This window comes from Calypte anna, chromosome 5, assembly GCF_003957555.1.
Source record: "Calypte anna isolate BGI_N300 chromosome 5, bCalAnn1_v1.p, whole genome shotgun sequence".
NCBI classification, from domain to species: Eukaryota; Metazoa; Chordata; class Aves; order Apodiformes; family Trochilidae; genus Calypte; species Calypte anna.
The window spans coordinates 13718803-13742834 of NC_044250.1; the positions used below are offsets into that span (position 1 = coordinate 13718803).

Consider the following 24032-nt stretch of genomic DNA (forward strand, 5'->3'; position numbering starts at 1 on the left):
AGCTCCTGGGAGGCTCAGCATGGGGATCCAAGTCCCCATCTCCAGCCCCACTCACCATCCACAGGCAGCTGCTTCAGTGGCAACTGCTGGTGGGGACATGGACCTGGTGGCAGTGATGGTCCCAGACATCCCCCTCTGCCAAAGCTCCCTTTTGCTGATGTCTGGACCACAGTGGCAGGAGCCCTGGGCCAGGGGAAATGAGCTGAGTCAAGGGTGATGGGGACAGAACCATGTGAGCCATTGCAGGGCACGAGTTGCTGAGGTAAGGGGAAGGCACCACGTGCCTTCTTCCAGCACCATCAGCATGGCAGGAGATGACATGGTGAAATATGCCCAAAATGGGGAAAAAGGGAAGGAAGCTTAGGTTTTGTGAGGTTGCATCATATGGGGCCAAGTGCAACTTCTTTAGGCCATGGCTTAGAGGTGTAGCATCAAAACCTGCCCTTTTCTGCCCTGCTCTGAAGATGGAGCATCAAAAACATCCTCTGGCAAGGGCTGCTGCAGCTCCACACCCTGCTGCAAGGACAAACTTGTTTCTGTCTTAAAGACATCTGGAATAAGTTCATTAATACTTAGGGTCTTCCTTGGGTCTTGGCTTTCTGGGGCATTTTAATTTCCCTCCCTTGAGGGGTTGCTGGTGTCCAGGGGTTTTTTTGCTGCTGCTGGGGCTGGTTGTGGGATGCTGCTTTGATATTCAGCTCAGGGCTTAGGGGCCAGGGCAAAGCAGGAGCAGTTCACACCACCATGGCACCCACAGGGTGGGCCCTGCTGGGTTTCATTCAATTCCACCCTGAGAAAAGAAATAAAGGGGACTCCAAGAATTCTGGCTATTGCTTTCCAGCAACCCCACAACCATCCCAACCAAAGCTCTCTGCTGTCAGGGTCACATCCCCCCCTGCTTGATGGTGACCCACCACTGCATGGGACACCCCCAGCGCACCTTCTTGATGTGGGGAGGGAGGTGGGTGATGCCTCTGGTCCCCTCAGCTGCAGGCAGCTCCTCCCCCCAGCTCAGCTCTTGCTGGTGGTGCTGAACAAGGAGCTCTTGTTTCAGGGGGGGAGTGTGTGACCCCCAGGGATTGGAGCCTTTGCCTGGCTGGCCCTGAGGAGTTTTACAGGAGACCTTTGCCCGGGAGCATGCCCTTAATCCCCTGCTTACTGCACCAGTGCATTTAGTGTTGCAAAGCTAAAAATAAATAAATAAATAAAATAAGCAACTTAGGGCTACGAGAGAGAAAGGGATTCTTTATGAAACAGTGGTGCTGCAGGGAAGGAAGATTGGCAGGTATTTAGCTGCTAACAGACACCTGCATTGGCAGTGTCCAAGCAGTTCAGCTTTATTGGCTCCTGGCTGCAGCAGGAGAGGGTGATGGAGACTGCAGGATCCAGGTGCAGCTGTGGTACCCACCAGGGATGCTCCCACACCTCCCTCCACCCATAACCTACAAGGCCCTTTGACCACAAGCACAAGGCAGAGCATTTGCCATATTTTTTTGCCATAGATTTGCCACACCAGTGACAGCTCCTTGGGAAACACTCAGGGGTTCCCAGTCAGGGAGGCTGTGACACCAATACCCCTGCTGCAAATAAATTATAAACAGGGTGTTTTGCATCCAGAAGTTCAGAGAGAGGGTCTGCAAAGCTGCAGACCATGTTTGCCAAGGTCTGCCAAGGTGCTTAAACGTGGATTCCAAGATCTTAACCCAGAGCAGACACACTGGAAAATGCAAACTGCAGCAGGAAGGGGAGACAGTGCCTAGGAATAAATAGGTGGGAATGATGAGATTTTATGGGTTTACTCACACAGCAACACCTCCTCCAGGAGCTTGGGATTGATTCATCAAAGAGGAGCTGGGTGCTTGCTCCTGCTCCAAGGACACACATTGAAATTTTAGGCTGATCTTTGGGTTGCCATGGGGTGCTGACCCTCATCTTTCTGAGCCCACCTTCCTTCCAGGACCGAAAGGCTGAGTTGCTTGGGTCACACAGAGCAGATGTAATTGCATAAATGATGGTTTTCTTGAGGCAGCTTTGGCTGGAAATGAAAGGAAATAATTAAACAGCATCTTTTGCTGGCAAGGAAAACCAGGTGATACCCCTCCACCCCAAACTGGGCTCATGCAGCTGATACCCCCCCACCCCAAACTGGGCTCGTGCAGCTCCTGGGACCACAGCAGGGATTGCTCAAGTCAGATGACAAGGTGAGTCGTGTCCCAGTGCTCCCCATCACATCCTGGCGTGGGAGGCATTGTGACTTGATGCCATCACTGCCACTTACCACCCCATTACCCCTTGTCAGCCACCAGTCACCCTGCCTGCTGCCACCACCTGCCAGGGTTGTTGTTCCCTGCACAGGTGCCATTTCAGGCTGCTGCAAAATAACTCGGATGAGGCAAACACCACGAGATCCTTGCCCCAAGGAGCAGATGGGGCCAGGGTAAGGCAGGTCTCCTCCTCCTCCACAAGGTGGGTGCCAGGTGTGTCCCTGAGGGTGGGGGAGGATGGGCCGGGGGGTGCGGAAGGGCACGGGCAGGTGGTGTGGGGGTGGCAGGGACCTGGGCAGGGCCACAGAGCATGTGGGACACAGGGATGGGCAGTGGCAGGGTTTGGCAGCAGCCAGCTGATGCACAGCAGTGGATGAGTAAACCCCAGTGAAGCCACCAGTGCCATGTGCTGCACAAAACCTTTTTTTTTTTGGGGGGGGGGGGTTTACTAACAGGAGAAAAGGCTGGGAGAGCAGAAGATGATGGAGAAGGACCACTAGGCCAAAACTATCCCGTGCTCAGACTGCTGCAGACATCCCTGAGGGCCTGGAGCTACATTCAGGGCTCCTGCCCATGGTGACAGCCACCTGTGTCACCTGGCCAGTGGCTGCCACTGAGCTCAGGGTGTGCAGCATGAGAGACATCCAGGGAACATTCACCACCCAGCTTAAGCCTTTTGCAACTTCACTTAGCATCACCCCAAGGTCACTGCAGCCCATGGTGGCTGCTGGCCAGCTCTGCCTCCAAACCAGCCCCAGCCAGTTGGCACCACCACCAAACCAAGCATTGCCACCACCCATGATGCCCAGGACATCACACCCAGCACCCACAGCACCGGGGCAGGATGGGCAGAGCCTGGATTCCTTCTTTTGCCATGCTCAGTACAACCCCTCCCCTGCTCCCGAGTTTCCCATCAGCCAGAGCTGCCACCAAAGCACCTTCGGGTCGGGTTTTGTGGGTGTCTCCCAGAAAAAAAAAAAAAAAAGGGTGTAATTTGGGACGAGCCAGCACAACTGGAAAATGCACCCTCACCCTGCAAACTGTACCTGGATTTAGGAAATGCCACTGGGTGTGGCTGAGGTCCTGGCACCTCGCCGGGAAAAACTTACCAGGGCTTTGCTCGGGGGCTGGGGGCCGGTGAATCAGGATCTGCTCAGGAGCTGCATCCAACAGCTTCACCTCGGCACCGGGATTCAGGGTGTTTGCAAGCGGACCTGCCGGGGCTTGTGTGCCCGGAGGCTCTGCTCTGCTCTGCTCAGACCGAGGAAGAGTTTTCTCTCTTTTCCTTTAGGAACCAGCTGCAAAATCTCCAGTGCATTTTGCTGAACGTGGGGATGTTCATCCCCACAGCTTTGCTTTGAACAGCTCTAAAAATAATCAGTGTTTCTGAATTGGAGCTTTCCTCCCCCTTTAGCTTGGTTGCAGTTTGGGTTGGGCTACTGCTGTGATACATGAATGACAGAAAAATAATAAAAATTAAAAAAAAAAAACCCACAAGATCTTGGGGAAAAGGGTAAAGGCAAATGTAGAGTAAAATGGAAGCAGAAAGAGGCTGCTGTAGCATCCCTGGCAGGCTGCAGGTGGGAAGCTGCAAGACTCCCCCAGCAAACAAAGTGCCTGAAACTCCAGTGGCGTCAGGTCCCTTCCACGTGGGGAGCGCAGGTGGCACATCCTGGTGTCCCCAGAAAGTGGGTGATGCCAGTCTGCCAGGGCTGGGACTGGGGTGCACCTTCCCCGGGGGGAGCTGCTCAGGCTGAGTCATTTGCCCCCACACACACACCTTGGGAATTCTCTCCAGCAGGGATGGAGGTTGCGAAAGTGCAGCCCGCTCCCAGGGGAGCGTCACCCCACACCCACTGCCTGGCTGCCAGGGACAGCACCCCAGCTCACCCTCTGGGGACACGGGGATGTGGTTGGCTGGGGAGACAGACCAGCAAGGAAAGGTGTCAAAAATAGGAGTGAGGAGAGACAGCACCTTCGGCTGTCTCTCACACACCTTGGCCTCCTCCTCCAGATGCTTTACCGACAGCACTCTCAGGGTCTTGCTCCACAAAGAGGAAAAAAAAAAAATGTGTAAAAACCTCTGAGCCTGGGCTCTTGCCCATCTATCTTTTGAAGATAACACGGTGAAACTCTCACAGCCCCAGACTGTAACTACCCAGACATGCTCTCAGCTCCTGGTTAAACACCGCTGCACCTTTCAAGGTCTAGACATCAGGGCAAACATCCCACAGATGTGCTGAGGGAGCCAGAATGCAGAAATCCTGGGCCCTTGCTGTGGCCACCACTCTCCCAGCACACAGGCACAGCAGTCAGCCCCAAACCCACTCCAGCAAGTGCTGGAGTAGAATTAAACACCCTGGGGATACATCCCCCAGTCCCATCCCATTCTATGAGCACCCAAGAGGGGATCAGTATTGTAACATTCCCAGCCCTGTCCTCCCTTTTTCCCAATAAAACAGCTGGGAAGTGTCTGGGCTCACTGGTGTGGTGGATGCAGAAGTCACTTCAGAGAAGCCCATCTGAAAGCAGCAGCCATTGGGATGGCAGCAGCTCCAACTGCAGACACAAGGAGTGTTTACAACAGCTTTGCTAACAGCATGGTTTGCCCTCAATCCCTTGGAATTAAAAAAATAAAATAAAGCAAAAAACCAGACATAGACAGGGTCTGGACTGCTTGGCCCTGTTTGAAAGCCTTTGTTCTGCAGTGCAGGATGGTGTGGGACCAGCACGGGATGCTGTCTTTATACCCTCACCACCCCATCTTTGCACCCTGGAGCCCATTCCAGCCTCCCAGTGACAGACTGGGCAGACTGGAAACACTGATGGAGGAGCTGCCATAGGTGCCCCAGCCCAGGGACCAGGTGATGGTGCCTGGCAGGCTGCTTTCCTGACCACTTCAAAGAGGAGGGTTGGTACCTCACCGGCTCCACCACGGCTTTTGGGAGAGCCTGGAAGGGTGCAGAGGAGCACCAGACCTGGCGTCAGGCCTCTTATCTGCAAAGAACATTTGCCAAGGGGTTTAGAGCCCTTGGGGAGGGTGGGTTTGCTTGAGTGGGACCACAGCTGGGTTAGTTTATGTCTGACATGCTGCTCCCAGTCGTGGGCTCCCCGTTTTGGGGCTGCCATACCCAGGGGGACAAGAGGACACCCCCAAGGGCAACAGTGATGGCTCTGGGGTCAGGCTACAGACATGGGACCCACTGTGCCTTGGCCCCTTGCCTGGAAAGAGAAGTGTGGGGTTCTGCTGAGTCACAGAGTGCCTGGGGCCCACAGGGTGCTGGGTTCTGCTGACTCAGGGTCAGTGGCACTCAGCTTGACCACACACCCACAGGGCAGGAGGGAAGCAGGGCTGGCAACAAGCCTGGCCACAATAACGGGACCTGGCCAGGATCAGCCTGTGCCTCCAGCCATGGCTGCAGGAAACATCACCCAGGTCCCCAGGTGTCCCCAGGGGGAGGTGGGCAGCTTCCCTGAGACCCCCGGCTCAACCAAGGCATGGTGATGGGGACAGCTGATGGGACAAGACACAGACCAGGGCAGAAGTACCCACTAAAATCCCCCAGCACATGGGGGTGGTGGGCAAAGAGCCAGGGAAGAAGCAAACCCTAAAAACCTTCAGCACAGGAGATGGTGGGCACAGCCCCAGGGCAGAAGCACCCACTAAAAAGCCTCAGCACATGGGGGTGGTGGGCAGAGAGCCAGGGCAGAAGCAAACCCTAAAAAGCCTCAGCACAGGAGATGGCAGGCAGAAACCCAGGGCAGAAGCACCCCCTAAAATCCCCCAGCATATCGGGGTGGTGGGCAGAGAGCCAGGGCAGAAGCACCCCCTAAAAACCCTCAGCACAGGAGGGATGGTGGGCAGAGACCCAGGGCAGAAGCACCCCCTAAAATCCCCCAGCACATGGAGGTGGTGGGCACAGCCCCAGGGCAGAAGCACCCACTAAAAAGCCTCAGCACAAGAGGGATGGTGGGCAGAGAACCAGGACAGAACTCCACCCTAAAAACCCTCAGCACAAGAGGGATGGTGGGAACAGACCCAGGGCTAAAGCACCCCCTAAAAACCCTCAGCACAGGGGGGATGGTGGGCACAGCTCCAGGACAGCAGGATGCTGCATGAGGCCATGGGAGTATAGAAGAGGCTGAAGGAGGAAGGATGGGGAGGAGATGGAAGGAGCAAGATGCCACCAACATGACTCAGCAATTTTTCCAGAAGTTGCATGACCACGAAGGAGGTGAACAAGGGACAGGGACAGACACCCCACCACAAAGTCTGGGATCCCCCACCCTAGCAATGCCCTGCTGGTCCATGGGCCCCTGCTCTCCTGTCCCTAAGGGTGGGCACAGGCAGGAGGAGAAAACAAACCTAACCCTTAGGATCTGGAAGGGACACCACATGTAAATCTGACTCGGTTTTTATTTTCTATTTTTTTCCCCAGTTGGTCTCATGTCTCTCTCATCAGGGAGAAGTGAGACAGAGATGAGCTCCATCCCAAGCCACCAGGGTGTCACCTCGAAACCCTTTGCCACCCCAAGGCTGTCTCAGAGCCCATCTTGGTGCATCCCATTCTCAGCTCCACACCCTGCCAGGTATCCCCCCTGCCACCAGCATCATCCCCAATGGCTGGGAGTGGGCACGATGGCATTTCAAGGGGACTTGGGGACCCCTGGAACGTCTGGCTTGGCACCCCCCAGCCCCTCTCACACAAGGTATTAATGTGACCACCAGGACGTGCCCACCTCCCCCAAAATAACACAGCCCGGAGCAACAAGTCCCCTTCAAACCGGGGGTGTCCCGGGGACCAGGGAGAAGAACGGGTCCCGGGTTGCGGCCAACCCTGCAGTCACCCACCCACCCCCCAACCCCCCCCCGCCCTGGTGACAGCGGGGAAAAGCCAGAAAACCTGGAAAGAAGAGAAAAACAGGCAAGGGAAAGGAAGCTAAAGGAGAAAAAAACAAAAAAAAAAACCCTAAGAAAACAAAAAGAAAAGCGAGCACGGGGTGCGGGCGGACACCTCGTGATGCCGCTCCTGCTGTTTATTCCCCTTTTCCCGGAGGCTGAGTCACGGCCCTAGGCTCCGGGGGTCAGCCCTGGGGCCCCCGGGCTGGCGGGGCGGGGCGGTCCCGCCGGTCCCGCTCTGGTTCCGCCCCGGTCCGGCCCGGCCTCACGTGACGCCGGCGGTGCAATTTTAGGCCGTCAGGTGACGGCAGAAAAGCTCCGGAGAGGCTGTGCCGCCGCGCTACAAAAACGGGAGAGGCGGAGGGGCTCCGGTGTTCGCGGCCTTCATAGGAGGCACCCACCCCCCCCCCCCCTTCCCGACCCATCTCCCCTCGGCCCCGCAGCAGCCACCGCCGCCATCGCCATGAGTCCCCGCGGCCTCCTCCTCCTCTGCCTCCTCCTGCTGCTGGGGCCCTGCGCTGCCATCATCAGGTGAGCCCGGGGAGGGTCCTGGGGGTCTGGCTGAGCCCTCCCCCCCCCCTGGAATGGGGAGGGGAAGGGGGGCTCAGGGGCTGCTGCACGGGTGGGCTGCGGGCTCGGCTGGCACGCACCCCCCCAGCATGCTGAATGCGGAGGGGAGAAGGGTTGGAACCCCCCCTCAGTCACCCCCCAGGTAGGGGTTCGGGGCTTGGATGGGGGGTCCTGCCCCTGCTGCTGTTCCGTGGTCAGCTTTGATGGTCCCCTAATACCCCCGACCCCCCCCCAGTAAACTTTGGTGGTCTCCTAATACCTCCCCTTGGTGAGCTTCGGTGGTCCCCTAATACCGCCCCCCCCTTGGTGAACTTTGGTGGTCCCCCAATACCCCCCCTCCCGTTGAGTTTTGGTGGTCCCCTAATCCCACTCCTTGGTGAGTTTCGGTCGTCCCCTAATCCCCTCCCTCCCATGAACTTTGGTGGTCCCCTAATACCTCCCTTGGTGAGCCCCCTATTCCCTTGGTGAGCCCCCTATTCCCCCCTTGGTGAGTTTTGGTCCCCTTATGCCCCCCCAGCAAGTTTTGGTGGTCTCCTAATTCCCCCCCAAATCCTTCACGCCCTGGCTTTGGGAGGAACACCACAGGTGGCAGAGCACAGGGGGGACCAAAGTGTTGGGGGTCCGCAGGTTCCAGTGGAGCTGTGCTGCTGCCCCCCACCCCCAATTAACAGGTGGGTTCTCTCCTTCCCCCCCAGGATCCCCCTGACCAAGTTCCCCTCTATGAGGAGGGTCCTGAGCGAGGTGGGCAGTGAGATCCCCGACATGAATGCCCTCACCCAGCTCCTCAAGTTCAAGTTTGGCTTCTCTGAGGTGGCCGAGCCCACTCCAGAGCTCCTGAAGAACTACATGGATGTAAGTAACCCCAGCTTGCTGCCCACCCCCCCGCTGGGTGGCTGTCACTTTTGGGGGGCCCCTCCCAGGGGGGTGGTGAGGAATACCAGCCTTGCCCTCCAGTGGGGGGGGGAGGAGGAGGAGGGGAAGGTATTGATCCTCTAGGAGAGATTTTATGCCCCCCCATGGCTTGGTGGGTGGTTGCCAAAAGTTGTGTCCCATTATTGTTAGACTAAAAATACAATAATTACAATGATAAACTGCCTGCTACGACCCAGGTAGGAGCTTTGCAGCTTCTGTAACCCATTTCCTTTCCCCTTTGTCACTGATTAATGGGGGCTTGCTTGCTTGTGTGGTTCCTAGCATCTTTTTGGCCCTTTTGGGCTCCACTGGCATAAAAATTGTACTCCATTCCTTGAGGCATTGGAGGATAAAAGAGAGAGCGCATAGGGGGAAGGGGCTTGGAGTTAGCACCAGCTTGCTATGGGACTGAGGATCCAGGACCCTTCCTCTCATTATCCTTCATCTTCTGCACGGCCTTGGGAAGAGCCACTCTGCACCTTCTCAGGAGCTTGGGGAGCAAAGGGACCCTCGTGGTGAAGCAGCAATGAAAGGAGAAGCCAGATTAAACACGTGAAGTTTGCCCTTGCCCAGCTACTGGACACGTGGGGTTTCCTATTTCTGAGTTCTCCACTAGGTACCCTCATGGCTTTTAGTGGGGGAGGATGTGAGTGCTGGGCCAGAGGAGTAAAGCTGGAGCCAGATATCTGGGCATTAATTCAGGATATTCTCCTCTGCTCCCCTTCCCTAGGGAGGAAGCCACCTCTTGCCACCCAGCCAGCACTGTCCTGCCAGGGCTGTGCTGGGGAGGGCCACCAATGTTTTAATTGGCAGTGCTGAAAGCCAGAATGGTGGGGATTGCATCACAGCCTTTCCTCTTGTGCCCACTGCTCAGGGAAGGGCCCTGCTCCCTTGTCACCTTGTCACAGGGGGAACAGCCCAACTTGCAGCAGGAGATAAGGGACCACTGGGTCCCTCCTGGCCTGGCCAATAATGTTCTTGCTGCCAAAGGAGCTGTTGGGAGGAAAGGCACAACCTCCCCTAGACTGCCCTGTATGGTCCCCAGCAGCCCCTGGGACCCCCCCTCATGGGTCTAGGTATGGGATTTATGGGGCCCTTATACCCAGGGTTGATTTTCAAACCCCAGCAATAGTTACAGATTCACTGGAAGCAAATGCTGCCTCCTCACTATGGCTAATTGCAATGGATTATTAATTACTCATCAAGGAACCCTGGCAAACTAAGCCCACAGGAGGTGAGCAGCTTTTGTAATCCTGTTTTCTTGCCCTCCCCCTTCCACTTTTCTTAATTAAGCACATGGAGGGGTTGGGAAAGGCCACTGTCTGACTTCCCTTCCTGGCAGAGGTGTCTCCAGGGTCCTGATCCAGCTGCTTGCCAGATGTGGTACAGCTCTCTGCACCTTTGGGAGGGCTGGGGAGAAATGGGTCTGTCTGGCACCTGTTGAGCACTCCCCATTCATCCTCTCCTCTCGAGGGATGCCCTGCAAACATCTCAGCTGCTCAGGTTTCTTCCAGACCCAGCAGAGAAGCACTCACAGGGCAGAGGGGTATCTACAGGGACTTCTCTCAAACTCTCACCTCACAGCCCTTCAATTCCTCTCTGGCAGTACTGCTGAAGCCCTTTTCTCCCTCCAGCTCCTCCAGTGTCTTTTTAACACCCCCAGATGGGCATCTGGTTATTCTTCTCCACCCCAGTAGCTCTCCCAGTCCCCATACCAAAAAGCCCCAGTGGTTTTTCCCACACCTGCAGTGGGCAGAGCTTCTGCTTGCTACAACTTCGTGTTCCTCTGCAAGCCTGCCAGCAAAGCAGCTTCCCAGTCAGTTTCAGCTTTTCAATAATGCAGGTCTGGCTTCCTCTCATCTCTTCCCTCTAGTGAGCAGCATGCCAGCCTGCAGGCTGCCCTCCTCTCTCCTTGCCCTGTTTCCCTGCCCTGAAAGTCCTCCCCCGCAAGTCCTCATCCTGTTTCTCCTCCTCAATTTATCCTTTTCCCACCCACTGAAATGAGCTGTGAACACCAAAGGGGAGCCTCCCTTCCAGAGGACAGGGCTGGGAGCCTGGCCTTGCCAAAACTGAGAGGAGAGCAGTGTCTAAATAAGAAGCTGGTCCCCTTTTTTCAGTCTTTGAAGACTTTTTTGGTCTTTAATCCCTGCTTTTAGCAGTCACCTCTATTCACAGCTCCCTTCTTCTTCTTTGCAGGCCCAGTATTATGGTGAGATTGGTATTGGGACACCCCCACAGAAGTTCACTGTGGTCTTTGACACTGGCTCCTCCAACCTCTGGGTGCCATCTGTGCACTGTCATCTCCTGGACATTGCCTGCTGTAAGTGTCACCAGTGCCAGCCACAGTTCAGCAGCCTTTCCCTTCCCTTCAAAATGCAGCTCCTGGCATTTCAAGAGAAGAAACTGAGGCAGCAGTGTGAAAAGGGCTTGCCAGAGGCTGATGAGCTCTTTAGGGTCAGAGCTGGAAACAGGGACCCCAACCTCCTGCATACAGCCTTCAGTTCTCCCTTCCTGTTTTTTTTTCAGACCTTCCTCAATTGCCTCAGCCATGCAGCCAAGGAGCAGCATCACAGGCTGTGATGTTTCTCCCCAAATTACAGACTGACACTGCTCTTGCCCCATTGCGCAAGGCTGGTAACAAAAAAAAAAAAAAAAAAATCAGCCTCTTGCCAAATCTGATATAAACTGTCCTAGTTTCTGGCTTATTGCTGCATGGAGCATGTGTCTGCATGTTTATGGATTTATAATTAACAAGAGCCAGGTAGACACATTAAGATAAGAATGTCTTAGGACTACAAGGGGTTTTTTTTTTCCTCTGTGGAGTTTCCATGCAAGTTGGAGGTGTCAAACCCCGCTGTGGCAAAATGCCATTTAAAATCTGCTGGCTGTGCTGCTTAATCAGAGCAGAGAAACCTGTAGAGCCAACAAATGCAACTCTGAAAGATGGCCTGCAGTGCTTGTTGGGGGTAGGCAGAAAATCTGGACTTCTTGGACAGCCCTGTAGCACCCAGAGAGGAGACAGACCACTTTTCTTGCCTCTTAAATGAGATTCAGGGCACCAGCAGGGTGGTGAGGTCCAGATTTCATGTTATCCTGGGGGTGTCTAGCAGGCAGCTGATTTCCCAGGCCAGCAGTGAGGGTGTTTCTGAGACTGAAGGACACATTTTATGAGTATGCAATGAGCCTAAGCTCCTGCCAGGTGAGGATCCAGGCTGCTCTGCCAGGAAGTCCCCATCTAGCATGTTGGTTTCCCTAGGGCTTGCCTGTCTGTCTGCCCCATTCAATAAGCAGCTGTGGAGCTGGTCTGAAAAGGAGTTCACTACCAACTTGTGACTTGGGAGGAATCTGTGGAGGAGGAGTCTGCCCTACCATAAAATGAGAGATCTTACAGTTCCCAACACTTCCAAGGAGAAAAGCAGCTTGGCCCAGGGGAAAATCTTTCTCCTCTGCACATAAAGGAATATTTTGAGCCTGCTCTGTGCAGAAATGACCATTCATGCCCAGAGCTGGCTCTGTTCACAGCCATCCTGGTTCTCTGTGGCATGGAGGTTATGTTTCAGCCTGCTGTCTAATGCCACAGCAGCCATGTAACCTTTAGGCTCTTAATACCTGGGAGCCAAATCTGATTTAACAGCCAGATTGGATCTACCCACCTAATTCCCCAGACATGCTTTTGGAAATGCTTTGTTGAGCAGTCTGGGCTTGGCAAATGCCAGTTGCAGGCCCTCACCTTCACATTATTGAGTGTTGGTACAGATGTGCCAAAGGGTATAGGGTTGAATACTGGGGAGCCTTTGCTACCCAGGAGAACTGATGTGTGTTTCCTTGTGTCCCCTCCCTGCCTGCAGTGCTGCACCACAAATATGATGCTTCCAAATCCAGCACCTACGTGGAGAATGGCACTGAGTTTGCCATCCACTATGGCACAGGGAGCCTCTCTGGGTACCTCAGCCAGGACACTGTCACGGTGAGTAACAACTGCCCTCACCCTGAGCTGCCCCACTGTGCTCTCAGCAGAGTGCTCAAAGCTGTTTGCTTTCAAGGAGCTGTGCTTCTGGAGTGTCCCAACCCCATCAAGTGTGCTCCAGTGTTGTATTTCTAAGTGCTCTGATACAAAGTGGTGATGATGACTGAGGAGGTAATGATGACTAAGGCAGGCAGAGAAGGGGGAAGGGATTAATCAGGAGCTCAGCAGCCTAGGAGTGGGTGCCACGTGCCTGGTGCCCTGCAGACCTGGGATCTGGCCATCCCTTCAACCCTTCTTCCCCCTGAGCCCAGAGATTTCCCAGCCCAAGTGCAGATCAGCAGTGCTGTGCTGGTGGTCCCCAGCTTATTCCTGGCTGATAGCCAGGCTAGGCAGCTGCCCAGACCCCCCCATCCTGGTCTGCTGATGAGAGAAGTACTTCTTCTCACTGCAAAGGTTGTGTACTGCCTGGGGAGCATTCCCCAGCAGCATTCAGGGCTCAGCTTGAGGTCGTGGAGTTGCTGGTGATGGCTTTTCCCTGTTTTCCCTTTTGGTGAGCAAAGGCTGAGGTTGCTGCCCTGGAGAAGGTGAGCATCTTCTGCAGCTGCCTCCCAGGGACAGATGCTCCTGAGAGTTTTCCAGACACTGAACAGCAGTGGTGCCTGTGTTCCCAGATTACTTGGTCTCTTGGCAAGCCAGAAGAACATATGTTTGCTTCATGGGGGGGAAGGAGCTTGGCAAAGCAAAAGTTTTGAGTAAACACATAAGTCTTGGGATTTAGGACTCTCTGTGTTAGGTTCTGCTGAAAAGGATTGGCTTACCAGTTTCACCAGGATCAAAAAAAAAACATCCTAGAGGAGCCCACAGCGGGTGGTTCATACAAGGAGCACTCTGTAGCCTGTCCTTAGAGCAGGAAAATTTTAGGCTAGCCTGGAATCACCAGCCATTGCCTCTCTGCTGTGCCCAAACCTCAGGCTGGGTACTGGACCCTCTTTGAGGGGAAGAGCTTTTGGTGGGCTTGGTGAACCCTGACAAGCAGTGCAGCCAAGGCTGTGGGGGAGAGTCTTGGTGGGCTGGGAGCAGCTTTCCACCTCTGGTTTTGTCCTCTGCCTCCTGCAGCTGAAGTTTTGTCTCATGCCATTTATTTCCTGCATCCCTCAGTTTGCTTAGGAACACTCTGCCTTCCCACAGCTCTTGCCAAATGAAGGCACCCTGTACATAGCATTAATGGATTCTCTTACATTAGATTTGCAAAATACAGATGGAGTTGGCAGCAGCATCTGCATTTGTCCCAGTAATATAGCAGGGCAGTGAGGCAAACAGTGAACTTCATTATCCTGTGAGAGTGTGGGCTGGCTTAGGCACTTTCAGGCTTAATTCAGGGGCTGAAGTCAGTCAGAAGAAAACTCCAGCTTTTTTTTTTGGATTGTTTGTAATTATCACCCTAATACCTGCTTGATAATTAGCTCTCCACTTTCCAGCAGCTCAGAGGAAGGATTTTGTGCCTGAGTTTGTTTGGGAAGTGGGGATGGCTCTTGGCAGCCAGCATGGTTTCCAGCATTGAATTTGGGCAGAAGCAAGAGAAACCTCTTGTGTGAGAAGCCTAAGAAGTGTCACACTTTCAGTAGGCAGGATGATAAGCAACTCAGAGAGTCCAGGACCTTCAGCTTGGACACCAAGATGGTTCTTTTAAAGCACAACATCCTATAGGCAAGCTCCCAGTTGGGTGTAGTCTGGAAATACAGCCACTGAAACAGTCTTCAGAGTGATCCTCTCAGTTCCAGCTGTCCTAATGGGTAGAAGCAGCCTGTGGTACTGAAATCTGACCAAAAATTATTGGTTGGCAGGTGGCCCAGAGTCCTTCAGCCTGAATTTGAGAGTGGTGAGCTCATGTTGAACATCCTCTCTCCTTCTGTGGGGGAATGATACCTCATAGCTCTGCACACCTCAGTACAGCTCGATTTCCAAAGAGCAGCAGATTCAGTCAGCCCACTGCTTCTCAGGCATCTCAGCCTTTTAGCACAGCCTGACCTTGGGATGTCCTTCAAGGACAGCAGAGGAAGCATCACTGGCTCCTGAGGTGCTGCCATGCAGGTACAACAGGAGATGCCACTCCTCACATCTCCTCTGTGCCTCTGCAGAAGGGGGTCCATGTGCCCTGGGTACCAAACTGTGCCCCTGAGGCTCTCCCCTCTGGTCTGTGGTTGCCATTTGGGTGCTCAGCTGAGGCTGCTAACAAGGAGGTTGGGTGAGCTGGGGGCTGCTAACACCCACCTGCAAAGTGCTGGAGGGTGGCCACCACCAGGAGCCACCCACTAGTAATGATTTTTGGTCACTTCATGTCTGGGCAGGAGCCAGCTGAGGGACAAAGCTGAAGGATCTGTCACCTGGTGCCAGTGCCCTGCTAAAGATGCTCCTGGGTTTCAGTCCTGCTGATGTCCACAAGTGGGCAGGGACTGCTGAGACCCCATCTCTGGGCAGACACCTTCCTCCCTCTTGAGATGGGCAACTGGAGCAATATTCCAACAAACCTGGTGCTCAGTTTGATCAGTCTGTTGCATTCTGGGTTGGTTTGGGTTTCTTTTTTAATGGAAGCCTCTGAGCTGCTGCAGGAGGAGCTGTGCTGAGTGGCTTTTACAAACCTGCAACCCAGAGCTGTGGCTACTGCCCGTTGCTGGGAGCTGGGTTGCCCCACATCCTGCCCTGGGGCTTTGAGCTTTTGCAAGGCTCGATCACCCTTTCCTAACATAAGGTTCTGATACCATTAAAACCACAGCCACCCATCCCAGCCTTGCCCAGTCTGCCCCTGGGGGGATATTAATAATGCACAGGGATCGTTAGCTGCTGGCAGGTAGCAGAGCCCAGCTTTTTACTCCAGCCTGGTTCACTACAGGGCTGCAGGCTGAGAAGCTGAAATTGTCCTAGCACGGATGTTAAAATTGTCCCATGGTCAGCCAGAAGCTTGGAAACCTCCTGAACTGCTGAAGCCAGGAGCCAGCAGATATGTTCTGCTCCCTGTCACAGCCTACTTCCTGCTCTGTCCCCTTCTTTCTGGGGATCTGCACTTGCTGGGCATTCAGTTTTCCAGCAGGGAACTCCAGTCCTTCTTGTGGTTGCTGAGAGAGGTGACCTTTGCATTCATGGGACTCCACTTGCTATTTTTGTGCTTCAGGTTCAACTTTGCTTTCCTCCTAGGGTCTTCTCCCCTCCCACAGGAGGTCTTTGCAGGCTAAAGGGGCTTCCAAGAGTTTCAGTGATATCCTCGGGATGTTCCTTAGGTAGGAGAGATCAGAGGGGTCAGTGGCAGAGGTGAGAGGGATTTGGCCTCTCCATTGGAGTTGGGTGCAGCACCCGAGGAGGGAGGACACAGATGGCTTAAGGAGGGTGGGGAAGAGGATTAAAGGTGCAGCACAAGAGCTTTGCAGACTGAGAGGACGATAGGAGAAGGGGGTGGAAGGGTGACAAAGCATTACTGGGCCCTCCGTGCTGAAATAAGAGTTGCTGCAGAACGCTATTGCCAGTGCTGGGACCCAGCAGAAAGCTGAAAGTGCTGAATGAGGTGGGCAAAGAGGGGTTCTGGGCTTTGCAGGGGCTCAGGAGGTGGCACTGTGTGGTCACAGTGGCCTGGCCCTCCCCTGAGAGGGGTGGCACCGGGGTGTCTGGTGTCTGCAGCTGCCTTCCTAAGCAAGGCTGAAAGCAGGAGGAGCGTGGCAGTGTGCTCAGGGAGATCCTCTTTCCACCCTGCTCCCTTGAGTGGGTTTTCTTTACAATCTGCTTTTTCCCTCCCCATCTCTCCTCAGCTTGGGAACTTGAAAATCAAGAACCAGATCTTTGGGGAGGCTGTGAAGCAGCCAGGCATCACCTTCATTGCTGCCAAGTTCGATGGCATCCTGGGCATGGCATTCCCAAGGATCTCTGTGGACAAGGTCACCCCTTTCTTCGATAACATCATGCAGCAGAAGCTGATAGAGAAAAACATCTTCTCCTTCTACCTGAACAGGTAGTGTTGGGTTTGGTGGCAGAGCTTAGAGCATTTGTCTGCCTCTCAGTAGCACCTCTTGCCATGTGCCAGCAATAATGGGGGAGATCTTGTCAAAGTCTCCTTGCTGGAGCAGTCAGGCCCAAATCTCCCCTGTTTACTGCTTTGGAGAAAGAAGGGAGATAGAAATGCAGCTGTTTTACTGATACAAAACAGGGTAGATTAGCTACCAGATTTCTTAACTGATGTAGGGACAGAGGATGTATCTGGAGGAAAAGGAAATAAAAAAAAGCAGGGTTGTGATCATAAGATTGCACTCTGCTGGTGCAGTCCCTGCTAGGGGCATAAACACAGCCCCAGCCTGTTCCCAAAATCCATGAGCCATGTGGCCAGCAGTGTCAAGCCCTGAGCAAGCATGCTTAGCACCAGTCATCACTCATGATGGAGCCAACATTTCCTAAACCCCCAGGAAATCCCACACAGCTCATAGCACCTTCCCACCCACTGCTGCTCCCTCCAGGACACCCCATCCTCTTCCTGGCACCAGAGGAGAGAATGAACTATTTCAGCCCAAAAAGTAGCACACTGGAGTGGGGAGGGCAGAGAGCACTGCTGCTGGCAGCTCAAGTACCAGCCCTCCCCCAGCACCATATTTCTTCCCATCTGCTGAGCAGCAGGCTGTTATCTGACAGTAACCTTGAGGATTCAGCTCTGAGGCTGCTGCCAGACATGGAGTTGGGTGCAGATAACCTAAAGCTGCATCAGTCCTGTCCAGCCCTGCATGGGTGCTTGTTACAAGCTGATAATTCAGGGGATCCCTGTGTCAGTGCTCAGTTCCCCTTTGCTCTCCCCCTTCTCTGCAAATTTCTCCAGCTGTCCATGTGAAAGCACAAGACAAAAAGCTGCAGATGCTTCCAATGGGCTGAAATATTCTCATTTCCTCAGCCTGTCTCATAATATCTGTCTTCATACTGACATAGCACAATGTAAGCCACCTGCCTCCAATCCTGCTAATGCCAGACTTCACCACCAAGCACCCTGGCATGTGGTTTGGGGGGGGGGGAGGCATGCAGAGGGGGTTGTTCTCACCCTGCCTCTGATGTTCAAAGGTTTGGGTTTATTGTTTGTTTGTTGTTTTTTGGTTTTTTTCAGAGACCCCACTGCTCAGCCTGGTGGAGAGCTGCTCCTGGGAGGGACAGACCCCAAGTATTACAGTGGGGAATTCAGCTGGGTCAATGTCACACGCAAGGCTTACTGGCAGGTCCACATGGACGCGTGAGTCTCCTCTCCACATTACTGCATGCCTGGGGACACCTCACACCCAGGCTTGTGCTGAGACCCTCCTTGAAAAAGAATCTTCCTCTATTCCTGCAAAATGTAGCTGAAAAGCCCACCCTAAGCCTGGGTCATTTCTTGCTGAGAGGGAAGGAGAGGCAGCAAACATGTTCTGCAAAATCCTTCCCTCTTGCTTAGTTTGCCCCTTGCTGTGTCCCTGCAAATCCCACCCTAAGCCTGGGTCATTTTTTGCTGGGAGGGAAGGAGAGGCAGCAAATGGATGTTCTGCAAAATCCTTCCTTCTTGTTTATAGTTTGCCCCTTGCTGTATCCCTGCAAAGTGGGGAAAAAAAGCTGGAGTGCCTTCCTTGCAGTCAGGGCGAGCCCCACAGCTTAAACCCCATCTTTCTTGAGCTCTCTGTGAGGAACTTCAGAAGAGAGCTGTGTGGCTGCCTTGCAGAAAGCTCTGGAGGAGCAGGATGAGGCCCCAGGAAGGCAGCCCTTGAGTGAAGGGCAGGGTGCAGCAATCAGCACACATTGTTGGAGGAGAGAGGGGCTGAGCTGCTGGCCCGCCAGCCCCACGCTCTATTCTGAGCTCTCCCACGTGACGGGAACTTAAAAGCAGCCTGTGATCAGAGAGTGTCCTTTTCCCAGGGATCACATCTCTCCCTGGTGCAGGGTTTTAGTTCTCATCTTCCCTCAGCCCTGCTGTGCTGGCAAAGTGTTGGTGAGCCCTTGGCTGGAAGGCTTTGTCTGCACTGCTGCAAAACGCGGTGAGGAACCCGAGCAGCTTCCCTTGCCCCTGGTCCCTTCAGCTCTCACCCACCCCTTCAGCCTCTTCTACAGCAGCACAGCTCACACGAGGCCCTGGGGCATCACCCTGAGCTTGCCCAGTACCTGGTGGTGTTCAGCAGGCAGCAATCTGGCCCTGCAGAAGGGCAGTAACACACCAAGGCACCTGCTCTGTCGGGAGCAAGGGCAAGGGCTCTGTGGGGACCCAGGGGCTCTGAGCACTAAGCTGGTGTTAAATTAAATTAAATTTAATTGCACCAGGATTTCTGAGTGCCTGTCTTTCCTCCATGTGTGTTGCAGCCCCTCAGCCATCTTCAGTTCTTTGCCTGCCCCTGTTTTTGCTGAGAGGCCTCTAAGGTTTGCCTTCTCTCCCCAGGGTGGATGTTGCCAATGGGCTGACACTCTGCAAAGGGGGCTGTGAGGCCATCGTGGACACCGGGACCTCACTCATCACGGGTCCCACCAAGGAAGTGAAGGAGCTGCAGACAGCCATTGGTGCAAAACCCCTCATCAAAGGCCAGGTGAGGCTGGGCAGGAAAGCAGAAGTCCATGGCCATTGTGGGATCTGCTCTGATGCCCTGCTTTGCACTCAGATGCTTCTAGATACCTCTTCTGCTCCCTCTGCTCTCCCTTCCCAGCATAGCAGGGATCCTTCCATCTTTTGACTCTGGGTAGCATTCAGCACCCTGCTCATGCTTCAGTAAAGAGCAAAAGTCCTGTGAACTTCAGGAAGTTTTGGGTCTTCTCTGCCACCTGTCTCTGGGAGGCAGAGGAAGAGGAACAAGTTGCAGCTGAGGTCAAGAATTTACATTAATATGAGTCCAGAGGCACTTGGATCCAATTATATGTAATTAAAATTACAACCCTTCCCTGTGAAGTTTTTGACCATCTTAGGTAATCTCCCAAGGTTATCTTTTCTCCCTGAAATTGGGGAGGAACAGGGATTATAAGAATCCTCTAGGAAGGATGCTCTTCCCTCCAACCCCTCCCAGATGACACGAGGACCTGTAGGGTTTTTCTGCAGTGTGAGGAGGCCCCATGCTGCAGCAGCAACTGGCTTAGACCTGTCACCCATCCCAAAACACCACTGTTAATTAAACCACCTTGGTCACTTTACTACACCAGGAGTCCCTGTCTGTGTCACCAGGCTCTTTTCAGTCACATCTCCTCTCCTGGGGCAGCTTTGCTGGACCAAGTGTAGGGCTCAGCAGAGCCTAAAGCTGAACCCACCATCCTGTGGCTTCATCCCTGTCTCTAAAACCCTCTGTCCCCTCAGCTTACAGCCCTGGGCAGGGAGCAGCCTCCTCACCCTCTTTTGCACCCTGAGATGAGCAGTGTTTTGGGGGAGAAACCACAGTAAAGATGTGGTTTTGCCTGGGGACAGACTGTGCCTTTTCCTGAGAGGGTGGTAGCTGCCATCTAAGTCTAAAACCTTTTCTGTTTCTGTTTCAGTATGTGATCCCCTGTGATAAGGTGTCTTCTCTGCCTGTCATCACCCTCACACTAGGAGGGAAGCCCTACCAGCTCACTGGAGAGCAGTATGTCTTCAAGGTGTGTACAGGCAGCTTTTGGGAGCCTCACATTTCTCCCCCAGGGCCCAACTTTTGCCTTCTCCAGTCAAACCTCAAATCCAAAATGCACAAGCAGCAAAAGCAAGGTTGGAGCTGGCACTTGGAGGGGGAAAAAGGCTGAAAGGTTGGGGTGACAGAGTGGTGGCACTGGCTGATGGGTGCAGGCAACCTCACCAAAGTCCTGCAGGGAAGAGCTCTCCTGCATGATGCTCATGAGGAACAGGAGGATGGGAGAGAAAGGTCAGGCAGGAAGCTGCACCACAAGCATTTTGCCCTTTCTGTCTGGGTTCTGGTGCTGTGAAGCCAGCCTTGTCATAGCAGTGGCCACCAGGCTGGCATTTAAGCCATCCAAGTCAACTTGCAAGGACCATCTTTAGCAGCATTTCAACAACAGCTCTAATTAAGAGTTGTGTGGGCTGGGAGGTTCAGCTTTACTTGATGTTTTGCTGTGTAAGGGCTTGGGGTGGAGGAGCTGGATTTGGAGCTGTGGGAGCAGCCAGTTGGGAATTATTTTTGCAAGGTGTGAAGCTGAGGCTGGGAGAGGCTGAAGGAAAGCTGGAACTGGCAGAGCTGAGGCTGTGAGGTTGAGGGAAGGAGAGAACCTCCTCAGACTGAAGCTCTCACTCTTTTCCCTAGGTTACTGTCCAAGGAGAGACCATCTGCCTGAGTGGCTTTTCAGGCCTGGACATCCCACCCCCTGGGGGCCCACTCTGGATCCTGGGAGATGTTTTCATTGGCCCCTACTACACTGTCTTTGACAGGGATAATGACTCTGTTGGCTTTGCCAAATGTGTTTAAGAGCCTGGCCCCCACTGCCTCTGCCACACACACACACACACACACACACACACACACATACACACTTCCACACTTCCACAGGAGCTGTAGAGAAAGATTTCCAGGATTAGAAACCCAGTGAGTGGAAATAGGAAAGAGAGAAAAACAAAAAAACAAAAAAAAAAAGATAAGAGGGGAAAAAAAAATGGAACTAGGTTTAAAATTCCATGGGAAATAGTCATTAGTGCCCTGCTAGCTAATTTTCCTCTTCCTTTCAGTAAGTGGTGCTGGGAGGTCTCTAGGTGACAACTCTAGCTGGAGTAACCCCTTGCTTTACTGCTAGGTCTTTGTTTTTAAGAATGATTCTCAGAACTGAAGAAGACCCTCTCAGATGTCACAGCCCTGGTGTCCTCCCTGAGGAGGCAGCTGGCTGGAGCCAGTCCCCAGCAGCTCTGCTCCTGCAGAGAGGCTGTGGGGCTGCTCTTGGGTTTGGGCTTCTGCACTAGGGAAGAGGGCCAGGGAAGGCTGCCCAGCATCTTCCTGACTCCCTGCTTTTTCTCTGAGGAAGTGGGGGAGCAGAACAGAAGGGGGGAGTCTGTCTCCTTCACCCTTCCATGATGAGTTGAGGCAGCAACCTCTAGGCCATTGCTCAACAGGTTTGTGCTGATCCTAGGAGAACACATCCCAGGTGGATTGCAGTAGTGAGCCCAGAGGTTGAGTTTCAGAGCCTGAGGGCTTTGAGTGCTGTGTGCTTGGGCTGTGGTGGCACCAGTGGGAGAGTGTGGGGCATGATTTCCACATGCCTGGCCTAACAAGGCAGGGATTTGTAGGGGAGCTCCAGCCAGGGGTACTTTTCAGGGAGTAAGAATGTAAAGGGGGTCAAGATAAGATTTAATAGAGGCCACTTCAGTTCATGGCCTGAAGGCTTTCTGCTCAGCAAAGCCACTTGATGCAGATTCTCTCAAGTTCAGGGAACTTCTCCTGGGTTCCACAAACCACAGATCTTCTCAGCTTCATCTGCAGCCAGTGACTTGAGAGTAATGTTTCCAAAAGCAACTGATTTACAGTCTGAAATCATGCTGATCAAACCCATAGGTGTTTGTCAGCCGTGTGAAACCTTTTGGAAACATTATTCACAGCACTTTTGAACTGCCCAAAACTCAAGAGACAGTTGGCAGAGCCAGCAAGCCTCCCAGGCTGGAGGATGCCATGGCAGCTGCTGGACTTGCATTCACTTCCCTGCTGCCCTGTCCCAAAATCCAACTGCCTTTAACACCCTCCTTACCTGCTTTCCACCTTACTAACTCTGCTGAGAGCTCTGTTCATGTTCACTCCATGTTGCAGGCAGAGTGAGGCACAGTCATGCTTTGGAGATGGGGTAGCTGTGCTCACAGCTCCTCCTGGAGAGCCAAGATCTGCACACAGGGAGCCTCTTGCACTGGGCTGGCGTCAGTAGGCAAACACTGGTGGAGCTGGGAGTACCATAAAGTGAGTTTTAAGCAGCACTGGAAAGCAGAAGGGGGTCTGCCAAGACTCCTTGTTTTCCCAGCATGCTGGATCAGGTCCTGAAGTTAGGGAGCAGCAGCAGCAGGTGAGGGGCAAAGCTGAGGGAGGGCCAGAAGACCAGCCCACCACAAAGCAGAGGGTAAAATCCTGGCTCACCAAAAGTCACTGGTGATCCTGCCAGCAGTACTAGCACAGGAAACTCCTCAAAAATGTCTTTGAGCAGTGGGTGAGTAGCTGGTTATGCAGAGTCTAATGCATATGCATCATCCTCAGATTTGAATTCACCACAAGCATCAGGGGAATGCGTGGGGAGGAGGTCCCAGGGTGAGCTGGGGGAGGATGGTGAGCACACAGCCTGTGTCTCCTGTCCCCACTTTCTGCAGCTGATGAGTTTGGCTTCAGAACCATACCTCACACCTTGGAGAGGCTTGGCATGGGCAGTGGGGAATAGTCTTAGGCACATTTCTGATGCCTGTGTTGTCCCTGCACCCCTGGATGCCACAAATGCTGCTCCCAAAGCTTGTAGGCTTCACCTGCAACCCTGCATCTGGACACCTGAGGACATCTGTTGCAACCTGCAAAAGAACAGTAGCATGTTACCAAAACAAACACCAAACCACATCAATAGCTACTCCAAAATCAGCAGATACTCCAGCACCTCTCCCGAGAGCCCTGGTTTCACCCTCGGAGCTCCTCCAAGTCCTGCTGCAGGATTTCTGCAGCCCAGAGATGGAGACAGCCTCTTGGGTACCCTGTGACCAGGTCTGATGGGAAGGGGAAGCTTGGCATGGAGCTGGCTGAACATCTTTGGCATCAGATTGAAGTGGGATGTTGAGCACAGCCCAGAAACAAGGCACTGGGTCCTGGTTCTGGTCATGTAATGCCTTATGCTGTCATAGCCTTCATGGGAAGGCAAGGCTGGGCTGATGGATGTCTGGCTTCAGGCAGGAGACTGCACAGCCCAAAATGATGCCCTGAGTGATACCTTAGGATAAGCTGGAGGAGCAGTTCATTGTAGTCTATCCTGAATGGGTCTCCTCCCCTTTTATTTGCATTTTTAAACCAATCTCTTTAACTGTGTGACTGTGTTTTTTTAAAAATTTTAATTTGCTGTCAGAATTACTGTCTCATCATAGAAAATTGAAATGAAAATACAGTATTTCCCCCTGAACTCTTGAGAGTGGTCTTTCCTTTAGAGCAGGTTGAGATGCCAGTCTCTTGGTGTCCAGTGATTGTGTCTCCTTGACCTGCTGGGTCAGTGGGTCTGGGTGCCCACTCAAGGGCCCCATACATGTTTCAGAAAGGCTCCATCCCTTCTCTCTAGTAAGAAGAAATGTATGAATGTGTCATCCTCTTCACATGACAGTGTCACCTGCCTGAGCCAGCACCACTAGGATAGCTTCCAGCATCTCTCCCACCCTACAACCTTCTCCTGGGGCCACATCTCCCTGGCTGTTGCCAAGGGTGCTCCTTAGAACAAGCTTCTGCTTGACCTGGGACATAAAGTGGTCCTGTAACAGCTA

The 24032-nt window shown here is 53.5% G+C and overlaps 1 protein-coding gene across 1 annotated transcript; it reads left to right on the forward strand.

Moving 5' to 3' along the window:
* The first annotated feature begins 7408 nt into the window (after positions 1-7408).
* Positions 7409-23563, forward strand: CTSD (cathepsin D). The gene is made up of 9 exons (XM_030451397.1): positions 7409-7695; positions 8430-8586; positions 10843-10966; positions 12495-12613; positions 16411-16610; positions 17742-17864; positions 19032-19176; positions 20108-20206; positions 20863-23563. Exons 1-9 carry the CDS (start codon positions 7628-7630, stop codon positions 21022-21024), a joined length of 1197 nt encoding a protein of 398 aa, XP_030307257.1. The 5' UTR covers positions 7409-7627; the 3' UTR covers positions 21025-23563.
* The last annotated feature ends 469 nt before the right edge of the window (positions 23564-24032 follow it).